At 38.6% G+C, this 23,580-nt stretch overlaps 2 protein-coding genes across 2 annotated transcripts in view; one reads left to right on the top strand and one right to left on the bottom strand.

Annotated features, from left to right (window-relative positions):
- The window catches only part of appl2 (adaptor protein, phosphotyrosine interaction, PH domain and leucine zipper containing 2), a 28,031-nt gene extending 11,507 nt beyond the window's left edge, over positions 1 to 16,524 (top strand). Inside the window, exons 9-21 of the mRNA XM_074634216.1 lie at positions 53 to 135; positions 2,615 to 2,767; positions 5,715 to 5,903; positions 6,006 to 6,048; positions 6,303 to 6,359; positions 8,444 to 8,538; positions 9,577 to 9,732; positions 9,970 to 10,022; positions 10,242 to 10,416; positions 10,887 to 10,923; positions 11,050 to 11,205; positions 12,498 to 12,545; positions 12,788 to 16,524. Coding sequence (XP_074490317.1) covers positions 53 to 135; positions 2,615 to 2,767; positions 5,715 to 5,903; positions 6,006 to 6,048; positions 6,303 to 6,359; positions 8,444 to 8,538; positions 9,577 to 9,732; positions 9,970 to 10,022; positions 10,242 to 10,416; positions 10,887 to 10,923; positions 11,050 to 11,205; positions 12,498 to 12,545; positions 12,788 to 12,916 — 1,374 coding nt within the window. The 3' untranslated portion in view covers positions 12,917 to 16,524. The remainder of the gene's footprint in view (positions 1 to 52; positions 136 to 2,614; positions 2,768 to 5,714; positions 5,904 to 6,005; positions 6,049 to 6,302; positions 6,360 to 8,443; positions 8,539 to 9,576; positions 9,733 to 9,969; positions 10,023 to 10,241; positions 10,417 to 10,886; positions 10,924 to 11,049; positions 11,206 to 12,497; positions 12,546 to 12,787) is intronic.
- A 56-nt stretch (positions 16,525 to 16,580) lies between these two features.
- tubgcp6 (tubulin gamma complex component 6) overlaps positions 16,581 to 23,580 on the bottom strand; it is a 48,139-nt gene continuing 41,139 nt past the window's right edge. Inside the window, exons 22-25 of the mRNA XM_074634155.1 lie at positions 23,235 to 23,367; positions 21,899 to 22,112; positions 19,037 to 19,230; positions 16,581 to 17,112 (exon numbers count right to left, since the gene is read on the bottom strand). Coding sequence (XP_074490256.1) covers positions 17,021 to 17,112; positions 19,037 to 19,230; positions 21,899 to 22,112; positions 23,235 to 23,367 — 633 coding nt within the window. The 3' untranslated portion in view covers positions 16,581 to 17,020. The remainder of the gene's footprint in view (positions 17,113 to 19,036; positions 19,231 to 21,898; positions 22,113 to 23,234; positions 23,368 to 23,580) is intronic.

The following is a 23,580-nucleotide window of genomic DNA, read 5'->3' as shown; positions in this document are numbered from 1 at the left end:
TTAAAATAGATGATACAAGATGAATTGCTCATTATTATCTCTGATCCCTCAGATCTTCTTCTTCAAGAAAGGCATTGAGCTGGTGTCAAAGAAGATGGACAACTTTCTCTCCTCCGTGTCCAACATGACTCAAAGGTAAATACTATCTCATAAACATTCATTTTCATGTGTGCAGTAAATGGGATGAACCATAGCTTTAGTATATAAAGCAGTGATTCCCAAAGACTGGGTGGGGACCCACAGGTGGGTCACAGGAGATTTTATTAGGGTCGCCAAATAAATTTGCAGAATTTCTTCTTCTGTCTGACATTTTTCAGACTTTTTTTTCAGACATTTTTTCAGTCATTTTTCAGAATTTGTTTTCTTCAGACTTTTTTTCCAGACTTTATTTCTTCCGACATTTTTCAGACTTTTTTTTTTACTTTTTTATTACTTTTTCGTATATTTTTCAAACTTTTCTTTTCAGACATTTTTCTGACTTTTTTTTCCCGACATTTTTTTTCAGACTTTATTTCCTACGACATTCTTCAGACTTTTTTTTTTTTTTTTACATTTTTCAGAATTTTTTTTCTTCATACTTTATTTCTTCCGACATTTTTCAGACTTTTTTTTCCCCGACATTTTTTTGACTTTTCTTTTCAGACATTTTTCAGAATTTTTTTTCTGACATTTTCTTTCAGACTTTATTTCTTCCGACATTTTTCAGACCTTTTTTTCCAGACTTTTTTCTGACTTTTTTTTCCCCGACATTTTTTTTCAGACTTTATTTCCTACGACATTCTTCAGACTTTTTTTTTTTTTACATTTTCCGAATTTTTTTTCTTCATACTTTATTTCTTCCGACATTTTTCAGACTTTTTTTTCCCCGACATTTTTTTGACTTTTCTTTTCAGACATTTTTCAGAATTTTTTTTCTGACATTTTCTTTCAGACTTTATTTCTTCCGACATTTTTCAGACCTTTTTTTCCAGACTTTTTTCTGACTTTTTTTTCCCCGACATTTTTTTTCAGACTTTATTTCCTACGACATTCTTCAGACTTTTTTTTTTTTTACATTTTCCGAATTTTTTTTCTTCATACTTTATTTCTTCCGACATTTTTCTGACTTTCTTTTCAGACATTTTTCAGACTTTTTTTTCCAGACTTTTTTCAGATTTTTTTTTTTATTACTTTTTTTCTGATATTTTTCAAACTTTATTTCTTCAGACATTTTTCTGACTTTTTTTTCCCGACATGTTTCTGACTTTTCTTTTCAGACATTTTTCAGACTTTATTTCCTCCGACATTTTTCAGACTTTTTTCTTTTTTTACATTTTTCTGATTTTTTTTTCTTCATACTTTATTTCTTCCGACATTTTTCAGACTTTTTTTCCAGACTTTTTTCTGATTTTTTTTTTTTTTACTTTTTTATTACGTTTTTCTGATATTTTTCAAACTTTATTTCTTCAGACATTTTTCTGACTTTCTTTTCCCGACATTTTTCTGACTTTTCTTTTCAGACATTTTTCTGACTTTTTTCCCGACATTTTTCTGACATTTTCTTTCAGACTTTATTTCTTCCGACATTTTTCAGACTTTTTTTTCAAGACTTTTTTCAGATTTTTTTTTTTTAACTTTTTTCTGACTTTCTTTTCAGACATTTTTCTGACTTTTTTTTCCCGACATTTTTTTTCAGACTTTATTTCCTCCGACATTTTTCAGACTTTTTTTTTTTTTACATTTTTCAGAATTTTCTTTCTTCATACTTTATTTCTTCCGACATTTTTCAGACCTTTTTTTCAAGACTTTTTTCAGATTTTTTTTTTTTTTTAAACTTTTTTATTACTTTTTTCTGATATTTTTCAAACTTTATTTCTTCAGACATTTTTCTGACTTTTTTTTCAGACTTTTCTTTTCAGACATTTTTCTGACTTTTTTTTCTGACATTTTCTTTCAGACTTTATTTCTTCCGACATTTTTCAGACCTTTTTTTCCAGACTTTTTTCAAACCTTTTATATAACATTTATATCTGCAGTACACCATTGAGCCACATGAGGGAGCCTGAATGTTCGTATTGTTCTGATAATTGTAGCCTTCTTCTAACATTGAATCCAATATGAAAGGCTAGCGTACATTCTGTTTGTTTAACTGATGAGAGGAAAAACAACTAGAGGCTGTTAACGCCGCCTAAATGCATTTTAGTAATTCAAGATAATATAAGGTGATGTGGAAATGGCAGTAAAAATGGTCAGGAATGTTCATTTACGCACAAATTTGCTCCTCTTATAATTTATAGATAAGGCCTGTTGTGTATTGGGTCGCGATGGTTTGTCATTTTGAAAAAGTGGGTCCCCAGGAAACGTGTTTGAGAAACACTGATATATAGTACTGTGGTTTGTTGTGTATGAGCCTAAACAGAAATAGTTTTACAGTGATGTTCATTCTCCCGGTTCATTCCAGCCTTTTCCGGCAATGCAACTTTGATTTTACAGAATAATACTTAACAATAATAATTTTAAGCATCCATATCTGAAAATCCTGCATTTTAATGCTCAATTTTGTAGCAAAAAGTACATTTCTGAATGTCACTTTTGTATGGATATTGCCTGTATTAAAACTTTTTTTCCTGTGTAGTATCCAGGCCCAGCTGGACACGGAGGCGGAGGCCATGCGTGCGGCCCAGAGGGAGCTTCTGTCTGTGGAGGACACTGTCTATATGCCAGATAAGGACATTGAGCCTGTCAATCGCACGCTTATCCAGAAGGCTGGCTACCTCAACATTAGGAAGTAAGATTAATTGCACTCATTAAGCCCCTATCTTAAATCTAAGGACGTTTCCTATTAACGTGGCGTTCCTTGCTTGTCGATATGTTAAAGGCTGTCTAGGGGGGGAAAAAAAACAGCTGAGGAACACTCTTTGAATCTGACCTCATTTACAATATGTGACAATTCAATAATTTGCTAAGTCTGGCGCAATAGATGGTGCAATCAGTATACGGCGGTTACAATAAATTGTGAATCTCTAAATAACCAAACACAACAGAATACAGATTTTTGCTTGTCTTGCTAAAGGTGTTGAGAATGAACGCAGTAAACAACACGTCTGTCACAGCAGACAAGGTGGGTCAGTTAACATGTTGACAGTGTGCGCTGTCAGCTTATTGCAGAGTGGATGTATGAGAAGGGAAACTTCCTTAATGGCTTCGGGGGGCAGAACTGCAGCGTAGCCCTGCAATGTGATTTAGTAGAAATGTCAGAGCTGTCAAACTCTCGCTCACATGCATCCAAAGTCTTTGACAAATGTCTGTGACACCAGCGAAAAGGTTTCCACAGAATGCCATTCTGTTTAATGACACACACACCGCCAGCAGCCTCAAACGCTTGTCAAAATGCTGTGAGTCCAGGGAACATTTTGCTATTTCGAATGGTTTCCTCAACATTAAAGGTCCCATACTGTAAAAAGTGAGATTTTCATGGCTTTTATATTCTAAAGCAGGTTTTAAGTGCTATATAAATACTGTGAAAGTATTGAAACGCTCAATCCACAGAGACATGCACTCGTTACAAGTATTCAGAAACTGTGCCTTTTAAAACAAGCTGTCAGGATTTCTGTCCATTTGTGATGTCACAAATGTTTAGACATTTCACAGTTTTAAACATAATAAATGTGTCCCAGTTTGTTACCCGTTGCAGTTTATGTGAATGACATCTGTTGACAGGAAGGAAACATGGACCCAAGCTGTTGCCTAGCAACGCAATTCCGTTGAAATCCACTAAAACGGAGGGTTTCAGACAGAGAGTAAATACAGGTATACTCAGACAGACAGTATGAGGAGAATAAAGTTCTTTTATTTTTAACATAACAGCATGTAAACATTCTAGTACAAGGGGTCAGCAACCTTTACTACCTTTACTATTTTTAAAAATCCACAGGGAGCCACTGGAGAGGAGCTGAAGAGCTGCATGTGGCTCCGGAGCCGCAGGTTGCAGACCCCTGCTTTAGTAGAAACATGAAATACAAGTATGAACCCTGAAATTGAGCACAATATGGGACCTTTAAGGGTCTGAGTCACCCATTCACTGACATTAATCAAAGGAAATTTATCTAGGAATATTTTTCAAACAGAACGAGAGGAACAACAAGACGAGCAATTGAAATGAGTCATACACGTGACGCCTTGTTGTGAAACTGAGTGAGTCAGAGTTAGATCACTTTTTAGTTTAGTTTTTTTTTATTTATAAGCACAGAAACTAATAGCCAAGGCAAATTCAAAACCAAAACAAAACAGCTGTTCAAGGATAGGACAGAAAAAAGGGAGGCTGAAACAGATTATTTCCAAAGAGCACTTTGAAATCCAATGACGAATTTAAAAAAAGGGATTGACGTGAAAGAGAATTTACGTTGTTATGGAAATGCCAGACTTGAAAAATGAAAATATCTGTCTGTTTCTAAGGGTGCTTTCACATCTAACCTGTTTGGTTTGGTTAAAACGAACTCTGTCTGCCCAGTTAGTCCGGTTTGTTTGGGCTGCTGTGAAAGCTGTCAATAGAACCATGGTGTGGACCAAACAGAGAAAAAACAGGATTTTATAATAGCAGATATGTGATTCTAGCATGATTTCACAAGCTTAATTACTAATAAATCCATCTGCTGAATGTGAAATCTGTTCAGGAAGCGATCTATGTAAGGACATGTATATTTATGTCCTGTTAAAACTGCTGTGCTGCTTTCATCAACTCCATTATTAAGTGTGACAGCGATCCTACAGTACGCCGATCATTTGTGTGATCTCTGCGTTCGCACCAGTCATCTGGGAGTGTTGAGTTCTGCCTAAACTTCTGTCAGTCACCGGGATTTGATTTTCCCCACGTGGGTCCTCCTGATGATGCAGGATGACAATTGCCAAAACTGTCCAATCAACGTGTTTCCTGTCAGTCTGTATAACTTCCTGTTTACTCCTCCGGTTCGTTTGTAAAAAAAGTCAGTGTGAACAGGAACCGTCCAGAACTAAAATGCGACAATGCATGATTTTTTCCCCTTGATCTGGACCAAATGAAACCGAACTACAGGTGTTAAAGCACCCTAAGTCTTTAAATAGAAACACCTCTCTATAGAAATATAAGAAGAGCAAACTGTTTTGATTTAAAAGGACTAATGCTAACATCGTAATGACCTGCAGCAGAGGGTTTTAGTGTACGAATAAAAATAATCAGTTTCTTTTAAAATATAAAACGCCTCCTTGAAGAAAGAAACAAATGAATTCAGAAAACATTTCAACAACCATGGTATCATTTATGATGGACAAGATGTGGCAATTTCATCTCAGTTCACAATCCGGTTAATAAATGTACAGTTTTTTCCTTTTCTTTTTTTTTTTTTACATTTTAAATATCTATTCTAATTAACGGTATACTTGTTTATTTTATTTAAAATTGTTTAAAATATTTATTTTATTATTATTTATTTTAAATAATTAATATTTATTTTTATTATAAAAAAACTTGGGAGGAGGACATAAAAGATACTTGTTGCATTTCTTCATTTTGAACTCATTCGTAAGCCAGATGAGAGCCAGGAATGTTCCATCACATCCAGCCTTAAATCCTTTTAATACATTCTTACTCTCGTCACTTATTAAACTTTCTATGATGCCACCATTAGGTTTTTCAAAATCTCCTCTTTTAGTGCTGTCCTTTTATTCACTCTTTCTGCCCCTTCTCTTCTGTGCTCCAGTAAAACAGGCCTAGTGACCACAGCCTGGGACCGATTGTACTTCTTCACCCAGGGAGGGAACCTCATGTGCCAGCCGCGCGGGGCGGTGGCGGGCGGCATGGTGCTCGACCTGGACAACAGCTCCGTCATGGCCGTGGAGTGTGAGGACAGACGCTACTGTTTTCAGATAACGTCCCCCTCAGGCAAAACGTGTGTACACTATTCTATCCAACAATGAGAGTAACGCACAAACACGTATGAGATTTTAGATGCATTTTATTTAATTCGCTGTATTGTCATTAATGCCTCCAGGTCAATGATTCTACAAGCTGAGAGCAAAAGAGAATATGAAGAAGTAAGTGTGAAAGAGTTTGTTCAAACAGCTGTGTTTTATTGTTTGATGTCTTCATCCCAAAGACATCTGCTGGTGGAAGTATGAGTCATATATAACAGGAGCTGTCGAGACTTATTTGTGTGGTCTTCATATTTGTTTTTTGGTGCTTTGACACATCTGACTGGCCTGTCACAGCTGCTATCAGTCAAGTGATTTCAGGCGGCTCGCGTCTGAGCTACAACAAGTCCTAATGTGGATCTCTGTTTCTTTCTCAGTGGATTTGTACTGTGAACAACATCTCCAGACAGATCTACCTGACTGACAACCCAGAGGTAACGCACACTCCCACACAGCTTCATACCACACACACACACACACACACACACACACACACACACACACACACACACACACTGCAAGATAAAAAGACACCAACTAAACCAAATATTTAAGAATTAGATAGGGCATTAGACAACATTTTAGACCATCACCCAAGTTGTTCTGATTTGATCAGGCAGTGAGACATCTATTTGGTGTTTTACAACTTCTTTTTAAAATAGATTTATTTCTAACATGTAACAAATCATAAGAAAACTAGGGCTGTCAGAGTTAATGCGACAATAACCTGTTAACACAGCATGGTGATGAAATCTGAATCTGAAATCTTTGTACATAATTTGTGCAGTCTTTAATCAGTGACACATAATACGGGGAACTTATTCTCTGTTAAAGAGACATAAAATGTTTAATGGCGTTGTTCCAGTGCTGTCTCGTCGACTCATCCTTTTCTCTGAAGTGTCTCACAGCTGTTGTTGCCTTAACTGCTTTTCAATCCCAGAATCTTGCATGTTAGCAGGAGATTTGTCTCTATGAAAATGTTTATTCTTCAGAGACAAACAGACTATCGCTGTGTCTGAATCACTCTTTCACTTATTTATTTCCCCCCTACATGATAATCACTTGGTAGTAGAGTGAGTCATAATGAGAGATTTCAGGAAATCATCATGCTGTGTTACCACAGACGGGTGTAGTGTTGGAAATCGCATGCTTGTCATCTCAGGATTTTTAGCAAATAGTTCTGTACCTGTATTTTTACACACTATTGAAAATACTGTATATATTTTCTGTTCCATTGTGGGAACTTGTAATGATGCTACATGGAATCCAGACAAAAGCTGGGAAGCATTTAAGGTGCATCAAGCAGCAAATAGAGAATGATTTCAGATGCAGCTTGTTTAGTTGTTTTGAGAAAATTTAGTTTGTGCAAAACACCATGCACTCCTCCTCATTTGTATACAAACAAATATCTAGTTAGTTAGGTGTGTAATGATTCATCTACTACATCGATGTATCGATTTATATTCCTACGATCCAACTACATCGATAGGTACTCAGCAAGTTGTCCTTCACGGGAGACGTATATCGATATCAAATCAATTACTATAAGCAATATATTTAAACAGCGTTTGTACAGGAATGATTAGTGTTAGCTTTTTGATCACTGAATTATTGCTCTACTGTTTATATTGAAAATGAGGACAGAAGCAGCAGGTTAAACCACTGTTCATTTAACTTGAATAGAAGTTGGTTTATTATATGTTTTGTGTTAAATATTGCTCTGCCTTGTATCTTGAGAACTGAATCAGCGGGTCCTGAAGTTGCACTTTTTTGTTGTTTTCTAATAGAAGCTGTATGTATTTGCCATTAATCGTTGTTTACTTGTTTATATCCATAATTAACTTATCCCTGAATCGTATCATATCGCTCTAGATGAGCCATATATCGTCCTTGAATGGTATCGAAATCGTATCGTTGTAAAAACGTATCGTGACACCCCTACTAGTTAGTGATCTGTATTCTGTTGTCACGTCATTGTCTCATATCTTCTCTTTGTGACTCAGTGTTTATTGTTTTATTAAACAGCCTTTTTGTTGTTGCCACTAATTGGATTAAACCAAGAAGAGAGGAAACTTGCACTCCAATGATTCCTTGTTTTAACATTTAACATCCTCTATCATGTAGGACCGTTTTTGTTTTGAAATTTAAAGAATGTTTTATAAATCAACTATTGTTTTTCATCAATTTCACAATTAATTTGACGTTTACATAAATGAGTGTATCCAGTGACTACTTTGTCAGTTTTGTTTATCCATAAGTCATAGTATAGTATGTCATAACAATGGCATAAAAAAGTCCTAGCGTGCCGTGATGGCTGGTGAATAGATCCTCCTCATGATACACAGAGCAACGACGTGTAATGTAGAGAATTGGTGAGAGATAAGAGGAAAGGTAAAACTTTGTGATGTTTTAGATATTTTAGTCATATTTTACACTCTATTCTCCACTGTTGTTGGTTTTATAAATGACTCACCCGCTGATACAGAAATGCTGCATTGTCTCCGTTTCTTGTTGTTAGGCTGTGGCCATCCGACTGAACCAGACCGCCATCCAGGCAGTCACCCCCATCACCAGCTTTGAGAAGAGACCAGAGGGCTCCCCCAACCCTGACAGGTCAGGCATGCTGCTTGTCATAACACTACATACTGCATCCTCTCCTGAGGTTATTAATTACATGTTTTTATAGTGGAAAATCTTGTGAAAACTGAGGACTAAGCTGCAACGTCCTTTTCATTTGTATGTGACATGCTTTTGCATTGTTTTGTTTTTGGCTCATGCTAGTTTTTCTTTCTTACATAAAGAGTTTGGATGGTGTTTTCTTTTTTTCAGTCTTACCAAAAGCACAAGAGCAAATGATAAAGGAGTAGATTAAACAGCGTGTTTTGTCTGCTCCAACGTAATGTGTGATGCACACGTTGGCATGTCCGGCTAACGAGCTTATTACCCAGCATACACATCATGGTCAATACAACATTACTTCGAAGGTCCATGAACATTTCACACTGGAGTATTTTGTGGGGTTAAAGATTACAGTAAAATGTCTAGATCGCTCATCAACTGTGTGTCTAGCTGTGTAGTTTTTGCCTGGGTTGCCTAGTTTAGGTAACGCTAGCTATCAAGTGATACCGATACCAGTGTCGGGTAACAGGTCCGATACTGTGCTCATGTACTCGTACTCGCAAAACGGCTCCGATACAACGGCACCGATACCACTTTACGATAGCGTGACCTTAACCTCTCGTCACCATCTTTCGGGTCCTATTCGCACACACTCACGCTCCACCTCCCCGACGGTGCGGGCGAGACGGGCCACTGGTGTGCCCGACCCAGCGACACGACACGGTTGGGGCGCGCTAAGGACAGTCTGCCCCGTTGACACTTTGGCCACGGCCCCGGGAAGCACCTTCACCCCGAGCCTTTCCGAGCCGACCTAGAGCCAGTCGCGCCGCACCGCCTTGTATGCGGGACTCCTCAGCCTGCCGTGTGTCGCTCACACCCTCCAGCTGTCTGTTAACGAGGGTCTTTTGGCACAGAGAAGTACTCGTATCGGTATTCGGTAGAGAGTGGTATCAATCGTCATATCGTGGTATCGGAGCATCCCTAGTTTACTCCTTATAACTCATCTTCAGTCTGTCTGTCTCGTTCCTGCAGAGCGAAGCCAGGAGGAGTACATGTTACCAGTGGTGGTTCCCAGAAGACGGGGGCTGCTCCGGAACCAGAAGACCTGATAGCCCCTGGGACACCCATTCAGTTTGACATCATGCTGCCGGCCTCTGAGTTTCAGGATCAGAACAGGGCCGGAGGGAGGTGAGGGAACAACTGCATGTACATGTTTATCAGAGACAGGCAGGAACGACTAGTACTGGTGGGTGAGGATGACGCTGCTAATTTCCTGGAAGTTGGACTCATAGTGGTTATTATATAATTTCCAGGAATCTGGATGTTTCTTAATGGCTCAATGCAGGGGTTTAATTGTTTTTTTTTGCTGATGTGTGTGTGTGTGTGTGTGTGTGTGTGTGTGTGTGTGTGTTCCCTTCCTGGCAGACGCACAAATCCATTTGGAGAAACGGACGATGACTGTTCAACAGAAAGTGACGGTAACCATTTTCCTTCCTCCTTCTAAATGCAACTTAATGGTCCTCTTCCTTTCTGTCGAGCGCTGGTTGAGTTCAGCTTAACCTCACTGTGTGTGTGTGTGTACCTGGTGTTTACTCTCCTACATGAGTGTTCCTGTGCTTCTTTTGTTGACTTGAGTGTTTTTGCTGCTGACGTATTTGCGTTTGTATGTGGGTGATTTTGTTTGTATGTTTCTGCAGACTCCCTCCTTCAGCAAGTATTTGCCGTGCGCTTCCAGGGCTCAATGGCGGTGCGCTGTGGCAACAATCAGGAGGTGATCTATGAGGCCATGAGGCAGGTGCTGGCTGCCCGAGCCATCCACAACATCTTCAGGACCACCGAGTCCCACCTCATGGTCACCAGCAGTAGCCTCAGGTAGAATTATCACATGTTTATGAACTGTTTAAGGAATACCACCTCTGAGGACAGACAGTCAACTGATTGGACATCAGCATGTGGAGATGGTGATGATCTCCCAGTAATATAGATAGAAAATATTTCCTTACACCCCTAACGCCTCGTCATTACTAGCGGGCGCCACTGGAAATGTTGATGTGCTGTATATCACAAGAGAAGACCTTGGAGCAAGAACATTCTGAAGCCGAAACAAATATCTATAGTTATTACAACTCTTTTGTACGCCGCTTGCATTGTCCAACAAAACACGATGTCAAGCTGTTGCGTAACCAAAGATTGAATTTAAACATTTGTAAGAAGGTTCGTCTTGTGTAAGCATTGTTCAAGTGGAAGACTGTAGGAAACAAAACAGAAACAGACAAGTCAAGGCTGTAGCACTGCAGTGTTTTCATGTTCTTGTAAAAGTCTCTATTTTATGTCCACAATAGGTTGATTGACCCTCAGACTCAAGTTACAAGAATAAGCGTAAGTATGAAAAACGATTCCGTCAGTATTCATCTTTTTCTCTTTTTTTTTATTACAACTCCTACCACATTTTAAAATATTTGTATTCTCTCCCTGTCACTTCTCTCAACACTTCTCATTTCTCAGTTCCAGCTCGGAGAAGTGTGTCAGTTTGCAGCCCACCAAGAGAACGGCAGGCTGATGGGGTTCGTGGTTGAGGGCAGAGACTGGAGTGACGGAGATGAGGAGGGAGATCCCACGTTTAGCGCCTTCGTCTTTGAGAGCAACACCGAGGGAGAAAAGGTTGATGCACCAAACACTGAAATTTTTTTTTAAAGGAGGGGAAACTAATGAACAAGTATATATCGGGGTGTCTTTGAAAAGTATTAAAGTTGATAAAACAATTTAGCAACAACAAATCATAGTATAGTATGTCGAAACATTTTGTGGAAAAAAATCATAGTATAGTATGTCGAAAAATTACGTGAAAAAAGTCATGGTATAATATGTCAAAAATATTTAAAAAAATCATACTATAGAATGTAAAAACAAATCATAGTATAGTATGTCGTCAATTTTCGTAAAAAAAAGTCGTAGTATATAGTATGTCAAAAAAATATCATGGTATAGTATGTCGAAAAAAAGTCATATTATAGTTTGTCGAATAATTCCATGAAAAAAAGTCAGTTAGTTGGTCGAAAAACTTTGTGAAAAAAAATCATAGCATAGTATGTCGAAAAAAATATAAAAAATCATAGTATAGTTTATCGGAAAAAAAGTCATAGTATAGTATGTAAAAAAAAATCATAGAAGAGTATGTCGAAAAATTGTGAAAAAAAGTAATTGTATCATGGAATAAATATATCTTTTGCATCTTCAGCTCACCAAATACAAGAAACTAAAACATAAAAATTAGACAAGGAATTTGTTGAACAAACTTTTTTTTATTAAAACTTTATTTTATGAGATAAATCCGATTTAGATTTCCCGAAATTGCTCCCGCAAAAAAGTCATGTTGAAAAATTGTGAAAAAAAGTCATAGTATAGTATGTGGAAAGAATAAAATGAAACCATAGTATAATATGTTGAAAAAAACAAAACAAAAAAGTCAAAGTATAGCATGTCGAAAAAAAAGTCTTAAGAAATTATAGTATAGTGTGTCGAAAAAGTCAAAGTATAGTATGTTGAAAAAAGTTATACTGTAATATAGTATGTTGGAAAAAGTATAGTATACAGTATAGTATGTCAAAAAAAAAATCATAGCTTGTGGAAAAAAACAAAAAAATAGTTGGAAAAAAGTACAGTTGTTGTACAGTATGTCATAAAGTCATAAAACATGTGTGTCGATATTCAATAGTCACATGCCTCTAGGGCGCTATGGAGCCCACTGACCACGCCTGAGCCCAATCCCTGCAGAACTTTGCAATTTTGTCCAGTTGTGAAGTTGCTGAGGTAACCGGTTATAACTCAAAGTGGTGATGACGTCTTAAAATACATGTATATAGAAAGGGTCTTAAAAAAGGTATTAAATTGAACTTCAGGATTCCTGCATATAGCCTGTATATTGAAGTTTATCTTTTTGTCTTTATTCACAGATATGTTACACTATAAGCCTGGCGAAGGACATTACAGAAGCCAAGAAGGTATCATTATCATGGCGATGATAATATCTTTCATCTGTCTTTTTATGTGTCATTTCATCTTTTGTGATTTTATTGCATATTTTGTAAAGTGCTTTATCAAAGTTTTATTATATTTAGGGCTGTCAAAGTTAGCGCGATATTGACATGTTAAATCAAGTTTGTTTTAACGCCACTCATTTTTCAAAAAGTATCGTCACAAAAGTAAATTCTTACTAATACCGTTTTATTTATTTTTTTACAAGGACCCAGAGGCCCTGGCCCAGCTGATGAAGAACATGCCTCTAACTAACGACGGAAAGTTCCTGCTGCTGGAGCCGGAGACGGGCGACACGACCAGCGGAGCAGAAGAAGACCTGGAGTCTGAAGCCTAGTTCCAGTCAGGACCAAAAAAACAAATACAACCAAGACCAGGAGAGAGGGGCTTTAACCTGGATGAAGGTGAAATCATGAGTCATGACTCTCTAGCCCTAACTCTGGTACTGTAACACCCATATTAGAGTTCACTTCCACTCACCCTGTGTTACTAGATCTCCAGTATTTTTGCTGTTATGAAAGCACATCTCATGGCGGCTCCATTAGATCTGCTTTTCTATGCTCAGACTGTAGCATGGGTCTTTGGATTTGGAGTCGTTTTTACACCACTGTGGGTGGTACTTACATCAAAAAGGGAAACTATATAGATATTGATTGTGTTTCATTGTCGTCTAATATTCCCCGCCATCTAGCAGAAGGTGGTGAATCATTTGCTGCATTTTAGGTTTACATTCATTTTTAGGTTTACATAGTTGTGAGAGTTTATTCCTTTGTTTTAACTTGTACGTACGTAAGGCTCTTATGCAACTACTTTGGCGTTTATTTCTTGTTTATTTGTGTACTAAAATGATTGCACTTCCAAGGTGAATATCCGTTTGGTAAGAATGCACTAATTGAGGCATATGAAGGATCTTAGACTTAAGACATTGAAGGACTTTAAATAGGTTAAAATGATGTACGTTCCTTTTATCTGCAGAGCAGCGACTGTTGCATTGCGTCTTATTATTGTTACTCTGTGAGAGCATGTGTGTCCTGAAGTGGTGAACACAATTGGCACGAGTGATTCTTCATCTTAAAGGTGCTCTATACGATATCCAGAGCATTAATATAGCATCAAACGGCTATTTGCTGTGTAAAGATAAAGAGAAGTAATGTCTACCTGAGCAGAGAATTAAGTTGTGCTCCCGCGGTGTGTGTTGTAAACAGAGTTTCTCTGTGCTTTGTTGACATAGCCGGGTCGGCCACGCGTGCTTTTAATTCGTTTGTGCGTGTGAGCGTGCCCCACTGGCTCGCTCACGGCCGCCGCTCTGCACTAATCTCATATGGCGATTACAGCTGATAATACCATCCTGACCAACAGCGCCGTCGCGGAAGCGTACCACCCATGAGGAGACAATAGAAATGCTCCCAATCTCGTATTTAGCACTTTTAAATAACGGAAACAATGTCATGTTTTACGTTAGCCACCACTACCTGCACAAAACGAGTCTTAAGATGATCTGTATGGAAGGTCCTCCTTGAGCAGCGCAAATATTCTTTAGTAAAAATTTGTACGCCGCGCCACGTTTCTTGAAAGCCTGTGTAAATATGAACCGTCCGAGTGTCTATATGATGTTTAATCAGAGTTAGCTGCATTAAAAGCTTTCAGAGTCAATATGCTCGGACTGATGCGGTGCATGATTAAATAACGGGATTCTCTCTGTCCCTTCGCAGAAGATTAAAAACTCTACACTGAGCGCCGAGCTATAATACTATAATAATAAAATATGACTAGAATGTTAAAGTAACGCATGCAGGCCGATCACGGTGGGGTATTATGAACTCGTTGAAAAGCAACTCGCTCTTTGCTTATACATTATGAATACTAAACACAACAGAAAAACTGTATTGGAAGCGATTGATCCGTGAAATTCTGCCTTCCCTCTGGATGCCAGAGCAGTTTTATTCCATTTCAGCCAGTTTGAGCTGCAACACTAATCTCAGTGGACAGTGGAAGCCCGTGGTGCACTACTGTGCGCGACTATGACTTGTTTCTGTACTGTGTAATACAGACGAGGTCAAAAACCACTGACTTGGCGTTGATCGTGAAAGTTCCGTTGCGTTGACCCGTTGCGTTCGTTTGCTTGTCTGCTTGCTTTTTCTACTCCACAACATCAGAGCTCTCGCTAGGATCACATGTTAAACGAGGATTAACTGTGGAGATTTCAATGAATGGTGAAATGATTATGTTTGATTGCTCGTGACACCGCTCGTCGTGATCAAAGGGATTCGTTTGACATTTTGGGAAATTGCTCTCGTTCTCATTCTCACATCTGATAGCTGGTTAGCTTAGCATAGAGAGTGGAAACAATTAGCCTGGCTCTGTCAAATAGTAAGAAAACCCACCTCTAAATATCACTAACACTTTTTATTACACAGATTCTGATTGGTCCATCACGGCGTTCTACGGTCTGTTATTTCTACAACGGTCTGGCGGGCCGGTTTTGTGTCAAATTATTGATTACTTAATTAAGTAGCCGTGTAATAGTAAGCAGGATAATGTAGAGCTAGCGGGACGTTGTTGTGAAATAAACACCTTCAGAGCGATGCACACGTCGCCATGTTGGACATTTATCCGTTCAAAAACAACAATTTAACATTTGACAGATGTTTGTGGCGGACTATTTCTTAATTGGTTTGCCTCCGAACAATGAGAGACACTCAGCTGGCAGAGAGAGACACGGTGGGGGAAACAACATGCAGAGAGAGACCCGGTGGGGGAAACAACATGCAGAGAGAGACCCGGTGGGGGAAACAACATGCAGAGAGAGACACGGTGGGGGAAACAACATGCAGAGAGAGACCCGGTGGGGGAAACAACATGCAGAGAGAGACCCGGTGGGGGAAACAACATGCAGAGAGAGACCCGGTGGGGGAAACAACATGCAGAGAGAGACACGGTGGGGGAAACAACATGCAGAGAGAGACCCGGTGGGGGAAACAACATGCAGAGCCGGGATGGTTTCACATTGTAAACTACAGCAGCTGGAGATGCGCGCATGCACACACCTCCTGCACATATTAATCAGCAATCTGTGGGGTTTTTTGGGCTAAGGGTGAAAATGTTAACATCCCAAACCTATTGGCTGTAACTAGTAACTTCCTCGAGTCCATCATGTAACAAACAACAAACAAACTACAAACAACATATTAACTAGTAAGCTTTAGGACAGGCTGATTTTGTTACTACTTGACAGAGCCACGCTAGCTGTACTTTGTGCTAAGCTGACCGACTGCCAGCTGTGGCCTTATGTTGAACAGACAGATAAAGATAACCATCTTTTCCTCTAACTCTCCACCAGAAAACGAATAAGCGTATTTCCCTAAATATCTAACTTTTGCTTTAACGGTTAACCTCTCTCTGTTGCCTGATGTAAATGCGTATTGAGAGGTCTTCGGATGCTATAAAGAACATTTTGGGTGCAAGTCGATGCTTCAATCACACCATTAATAAAACTACAGCGATGCATACAAACGTGCTTCAGTCAGTCAACAAGAGTCTGAGATAGTTTCCTGTATGATGGATCTACACGAGCTGATGTTGTTCCTCTGATTTAATGGCTCAGTTGGTGAGAAGAGTTTCCAACGTCACCGTCCAGTCCAGAAACTAAATCCTCTCATTGTGTCCTGCTGCAGCTCGTTACACTTCTTACAGCAGCGCTGCATAGTCTTGATATATTTTTGCTTTGCAAGTTAATGCACCGTCAGGAAAAATCTGGGTACTTATGGTGGAGAAAATAAATGTCAGTAATATAGCAAGGACTGCATTTTCTCTCCTCTCCCTCTGTCTGTTTTGTAAATGGCTGCAGTTGACGGATTCCACCACCCATAATGCTTTACACTTCATTTGTTTTCTAAACCCTGTGCTAACATGCAATCTTCAATAAATGGAAGTATTTTTTTCTTACTCACGTGAATGTGTTTTTCTTTTACATCACAAAAGGACTTTAAACAAGAACACTAGAGAATAGAGCATTTATTTAACAAAGCATTTAGCTTTTGTATTTACATTTCATTTATATGCACTTATAATCTACACAGCTGGAGGAAGCCCACCTGAGCGTGACTTTACAGCAGACATCAGCTTCATCTCCATCACAAACTTTAGCAGCATTGCGTTTTTAGAAGTAAAGCACACAGACATGTAGCTCGAATCCTGCACATTGATTGATTAAACTGGGTTAAATGTTAAATGCATGCCCCAATATAAAGCACAGGTGGGTTTTTGACTATATTTTAGACACTGAAAAGTCTGATTATCTGTATTCTGTCTTATAAACAAACATCAGGGATTCTAAAAATGTAAACACTCCTGGTACACTATGGTGCGTTGGATAAGTATCCAACAAAGTATGTCTGTCATGTAACACTACGCATGTACAACATGCACGGCAGTACACAGCTCAAGAGTCTTTGTAGTAGTTGTTGAAGTTGATGCGAAGAAGGAAATCTTCCAGATGAGGCTGGTAGCCTCTGTTCACCAGCTTGGTCACCACTGAGAAGAAAAAAGAAACATTATGAACCTATAAATACAGTTATTATTAGTTCCAGTGTTTTTAGTATGAAGTTCCCTCTTTGTTTTAATCTCCCTCCGCTGCTGGGAAATTATCTATAGAAATACAAAAGAGGAACTACGTACTTTAAAGACGCAGATACTTCCAGACTACTGAAGTGTGGCTTTAGGAAGGTATCTCTCTCTTAACAACGAGCATTAGCAGGAAGAACTATTAAAGCCAGCAAACCTCAATTAAATTAAGATAACACACAGCGTAACACTCATAATCTAATTACACCAAGGGGGGAATATCCTAACAAACACACACACACACAAGTTCAGACAAAGCGAGACACTGTTTAATTTAGTGATGCACTGATACCGGATCGGATATCGGTGACAACGGGGCCGATCCAGAGATTGGTATCGGCCGATACCCAAAACCCCTGTAGCACTATCGGTACTGAAAAAGTCGGATCGGTAAATCCCTAATTTAATTAAATTCAAAATACTACATAGACTCCGATATTCCAAAATAAAACAGGCAGCTTTAAGCTGTGTTTATGGGCAGAGATATGTGTCACTAGAAACTGAATTTGAGTAATTTATATTTGAATATGAATTGCAATGACGACCTGAAATTGAATTTATTAGTTTGGAACCAAATTCAAATAAACTGAATGTAATATTATGAAATTATATTTAGTTGCCCTGAAACTGTATTCGACCCTCACTGAAAAATCAACTCTCTTTACTTCCACGTTCAGTTCTCACAATTCAAATCCAGTTTACTGAGACACACTTCCGTTTTTTTAGGAAGAGCAATCGAGCCCAGATTCACACGTCCTCTTGTCTGTGTACGTTTTGATTGGTTTGTTTATTGGATTAAATCCAAAGTGACAGAAACGAGAAAACAACTCTTTTTTTGGTTTTGTCCTCCCCGTCGCTAGGAGACCGCTTCGCCAGGAGGAGAGCGTGCCTCGCTCCGGAGACGGACCTTCAGTTAGTGCCGGAAGTCCGATCCCGGTCTGGCAAACTTTCTGTTGCTGCCGTTACACAAGTTCGACCCAGCAGGGTTTGAATTGAGCCACTAACTGAAGGTTCGTCTCCATAGCTGCGCCTGCTTTCCTTCCGGAGAAGTAGTCCTTCAGCAGTGGGGAGGAAGAAACAAATATACAAGTCGTTTCCTTGTTTCTGCCAATTTGGATTTAATCCAATAAACAAACTTATCAAAACGTACACAAACCGCAGTTCTGTGAATCTGCACTCAATTGCTCTTCCTCACAGACCGGACGTGTGTCTCAGTAAACTGAATTGTGAGAACTGAATGTGGAAGTAAAGAGAGTTGAGTTTACAGTTGAGGGTCAAATACAGTACATTCAATTTCATATTATGTTCAATGCAATTATTCAAGTCGAGCAATTCAGATTCAGTTCCTAGTGACACAAATGTCTGCCCTTGATAGTTTTTCTAGAAGCAGATGTTTTACTGATCACTCTTGGCTCATGTTAGTTAATCAAAGATGAACCAGACTTCAGCTTGGAAACTACTTCTTTCATATTTCCTCATTACAGCAAACATGCTAATGCTCACATCTGCTAAGTGCAAAGGAAACTATAAAGACTTAATGAATCCCTTACATTTAGAGATGGTTGGATATCATTTGGCAACCCTTAATTAAACACATTACAGCTTGAAATTAGAAGATAATATACAGTTTATATAATTTTAAGTATCATACAAATTTAATTGAAAGATATTCAAGACATGTGGGTGGGTGTGATTATCTATCTTATTTTATTACCATTTTTAATTTACTGATTGAATGTCAAGTGGATACTTTTATGACTTTATAATTGGTAATCTGAGCAACAGCTGAACCAAACTGCTTGATGAAAAATGTAGAAACATATTGCGTCCTTACCTTTGAAAAGGAAGTGAGAGTAATACTTGAAGGTGTTGTACGACTGCTGCATGGCAATGAAGCTGGGGTGCACTGCCTCCCCCTGCTGGCTGCCCCACGGCTGTGCGATCAGCTGCGCCCGAAACTTCAGGATGAGGCTGAAGATGCTGTGGATGATGTTCATGACCGGAGCCGCCTTCTCCGTCAGCAAACCCCTGAGGAGATGAGAGAGAGAGACAGAGAGACAGAGAGAGAGAGAGAGAGAGAGAGAGAGAGAGAGAGAGAGAGACAGAGAGACAGAGAGACAGAGAGACAGAGAGAGAGAGAGAGAGAGAGAGAGAGAGAGAGAGAGAGAGAGAGAGAGAGAGAGAGAGAGAGAGAGAGAGAGAGAGCAAAGTTTAAGAGACATGACAAGGAACTTTGAGATGACTTTTCAGACGGACACAGAGAAGTGTGATACTGACAACCCTCTCCTAATGAGATTAAATCATTCATTGGGTTCAAAAGTTAGCCTCACATCCAGCTGGAATTTTAATTAACTTGTTACGAGGAAGGTTGAATTAATTTTGTATGAAATGACGGGTGCTGAGAGAGAGAGAGACACTCCAGGTTGCTGAGCCTGAAGAAATCATTTCACTCCCCTCAATTTGTCTGCATTTCGTCATGTTGCAGCCTGAAAAGCTGTTGTTGGGTTAAATTACATTTTTGCTTTCTATTATTAAAGCTCACAACACTTTGCAGAACACCTTTAACAACACACAGTATTGACTCCTTCTGTATTTGAAAGTTGAATCCGACTTTATCGACTGATGTAAAGCTGCAATTAAAAGTCGATTTAATTTAGAGCTGCAACGAAGAATCAATTAGTCAACTATTAAATTAATAACCAACTATTTTGATAATCGATTTGAGTAATTTTCCCGAAATAAAAGTCAAAATTCTCTGATTCCAGCTTCTTAAATGTGAATATTTTCTGGTTTCTTTCCTCCTCTGTGACAGTAAACTGAATATCTTTGAGTTGTGGACAAAACAAGACGTTTGAGGACATTTTATAAACCAAACAACTAATCGATTAATCGAGAAAATAAGCAACTGATTAATCGACAATGAAAATAACTGTTAGTTGCAACCCTAATTTAATTAGTCGATCAAAAGAAAAAATAATTATTAAAGACAAATGCATTTCGGTTTTGGTTTTTTCGTCATAGTAAATTTAATATCTTTGGGTTTTGATGACAACAACTTGGGCTTCTCAAGATTAGTTTATAAAACATCAGAAAAGAATGAAATCTCAAACAGTGAAACAATATAGCAGCAGTGATAAATGCCTAATCATAAATAGCCAGGAGCCAAAGCAGAATGAAATATTAATATTGCTTTTGTTTTTTTCACCTGTCAAAAACTAAAAGATATTCGATTTAAGGTGGAAAAAAAATAAAATCTGAAATATTCACAATGATGAGCCAGATAATCTTTCAGCTTTTTGCCTTTTAAAAAAATACTTAGAAAATTAACCGGCGACAAATAATGAATTCATTTTATTGTCAATCGACTAATTGAATAATGAACCTTTTTATTCAGCTCTAGCACCCGCCAGAAACTAAACTATGACTATATCATTTATACCATTTAAAACTAAATACAAACCTGAAAGCATCTGGACCTGAGCCTGAATGAGCCCACAGAAAATGGTTATAATTAAATTAGTTAGTTAATTAATTAGTTATATTTTTTTGGGAATGTTTTCTCTGCCAATTACCGACTCCGATGTCTCGACTCAGGATATGTGCCGATTACCAAATTTAATATCTCCACTTAAATACTTTAAGTGATCTATAAAACACCAGAAAACTGCTCATCACAATATCCTAGAGCCCAAGGTGAAGTCATTAAATATCTCATTTTGTCTTACAAACAGTTCAAACTCCCAAAATATTAAATTCACTATAATGTAAGACCAAGAAAGAAGACCAAGTTCTCCCATTTGAGAACCTCGAACCATCAAATATTTGGCATTTTGCATGAAAGCAAAAGATAACACAAGGCAGATGATTGCTGTGGCAACAGTGAATTTTCTAAATGACATTGACAAGGAAACTGTATTTAATGTGAATTGTCATAGTCGATACCCAGACGGCTTAACACGGTTAGTATCACCTCTACTGGATTGTTGCACCCTGACCGATATTTGAGATGAGAAAAGCTTAAATCTGCACCAGTGTGGAGAATCTGTCTCTTTTTGCATGTGTAACAACATTCATTCAACACATTGCTAAATACTTTAATTTCATGTTTTACTGCTTTTAGCTCAAAACATTTCAATCTATTCTTTTATGAAACATTTTGCCAATTTGGGTTATTACATGTAGACACATCGATAAGCCACAAAATTCAAATTTCATGCATTTTAATTCAGGCAGCTACACCGACAAGTTCTATCAACCAAATACAAATCTAATTTTACTAAATTGCGCTAAAAGGCATGTGTGTGTGAAGTGACTTCCTGTAGAGAACCGCCTTCTAACTGTGGCCAAATGCATTTTTAATCAACAGTTAATCAACTCCGTGTACTCAGTCAGGTGTTGTGTTTTGTTGCATTCAGCGTATTCTTGTTTTATGTAGTTTATTCATGCAATCTTTGAGTTTACAAGGTTATCTGTGTCTGCTCTCAGGCTGAAAGCTGATAACACCGAATACTGAAAGCTGTGATCGCTCAAAATGCTGAAAAGTTTAAAATGTGTTGCATTCAAGGGCAGATGAGGACATTTGGTCTTGTTCCAAAAATGTCTTCTCCCATGCAAAACAATTAAGAATAATATCCTATTTAGTGCATAAAGATAACAGAGAGCATTATATTACAACATGTGCAGCTGCAGCCCTCACCTGAAGATGGCTCTGTTGAGGTAGTCTGCGTGTGTGCGGTGGATGGCGTCCAGATCGCTGGCGGTGGCCAGCTTGGCTGTGAACTCGCTCCAGGACACTTGCAGGATCTGGTTGGCGATGTATCCCTGGATCACCTTCACAAAATGCTGCATCTCATGTCTGTACAGCTGCAGCTGATGAAACTGCACCGAGCGACCGGCACCTTTCACCAGGGCTGGAGGGGAAACATAGATAAGAACAAAGTCATGATCAGCGAGCAATGTGGGGGACGGAAAATAAAACATTTGGACATTTAAAATGTGAAGATCTGCTGCTTCTCTCTGTATCACATCACTGAAAAAGATCAATACCACTGTGGGTTGTTTGTTCCTGTGGGGCAGCAGGTTCAGCTCGATTTGGGCACATGAATTAGTAATGAGGATAACTGATGGTTTAAACTAGATAGTTGCGATACAGACAGACTTTGCTTAATTGTACACACATATTTTTCTTTAGCGGTCATGTTAGTCTTGCTTATGGTCAAAAATGTTGACATCCTTCTAATACCTTAATACTAGTAGTAGTAGTAGTAGTAGTAGTAGTAGTAGTAGTAATAGTAGTAATAGTAGTAATAGTAGTAGTAGTAGTAATAGTAGTAATAGTAGTAGTAGTAGTAATAGTAGTAATAGTAGTAATAGTAGTAGTAGTAGTAGTAGCAGTAGTAGTAGTAGAAGTAGTAGTAGTAGAAGTAGAAGTAGTAGAAGTGGTAGTAGTAGTAGAAGTGGTAGTAGGTCATTAAAGTCATAATATAGTATGTCATAAAATATGAAAAAGTCATAGTATGTCATAATAAGTCATAGTATAGTTTATTGAAAAATTCATGGTATAGTATGTCATAAGTCATAGTGTATTTAAAAAAAAAGTCACAAAAAAGTCCTAGTGTAGTACAGAGTGCGGTCATGTTATCATGTTAGTCTTGCTTATGGTCAACAAATGCATTGTGAGTCCTGTAATCATCCAGTTCCCCCTGGTGATCTGCTATAATATGGTTTTAGTGGTAGTAGTTTACATCCCTTTAATACCTTAATACTTGTTGTTTTTTTCCCTTCAGGATATCCATTTAAGTAGTCTGTGCACAGGCTTTCACTGATCAATACCATCCAACCCAATGAAGCGCACGGTTTTACAACAGTCCCACTGCTAGGAGATGTGCTTTGTATAAATAAAACATAAAGGAATCGCAGCATTCCCCCTCAATGAATATTTTATATAAACAGTTGAAGCACAACAGGAAGAATCTTAACTCTTCCTTCTCAGAGGTAAAGTAAAAAGGAGTCTGAACCGACAGCCTCCTCACCTGTTCTCTTGAGGTGGAACCAGACCTCGCGGAGGCTCCACACCATGTGTTTGAGCTGCAGCAGGAACGAGAACAGACGGTTGTACTTGTTCATGCAGCTGTCCGTGATGATGATGTTCAACGGCCAGTCCACCTGGGAGACGACACGAAAAGGAAAAGAGACAGAGGCACCGAGAAAAAAAGCGGTGCGTGAAGGTGTGAGAGTGAGTGGGGGGGAAACAGGTAAAAGGGAGAGTGACGAATGAGGAGAGGGGAGGAGAGGTGTGAGTGCGGAGATGTTGAAAAAGAAGGTGAGAGAATTGTGAAGGGATGACAGAGCAGTGAGAGATGGCGGCGGGGGGGAAGA

This window comes from Sebastes fasciatus, chromosome 4, assembly GCF_043250625.1.
Source record: "Sebastes fasciatus isolate fSebFas1 chromosome 4, fSebFas1.pri, whole genome shotgun sequence".
NCBI classification, from domain to species: Eukaryota; Metazoa; Chordata; class Actinopteri; order Perciformes; family Sebastidae; genus Sebastes; species Sebastes fasciatus.
Note: the sequence above shows the minus strand (reverse complement) of the source record. Positions and strands in the feature narration are given on the sequence as shown.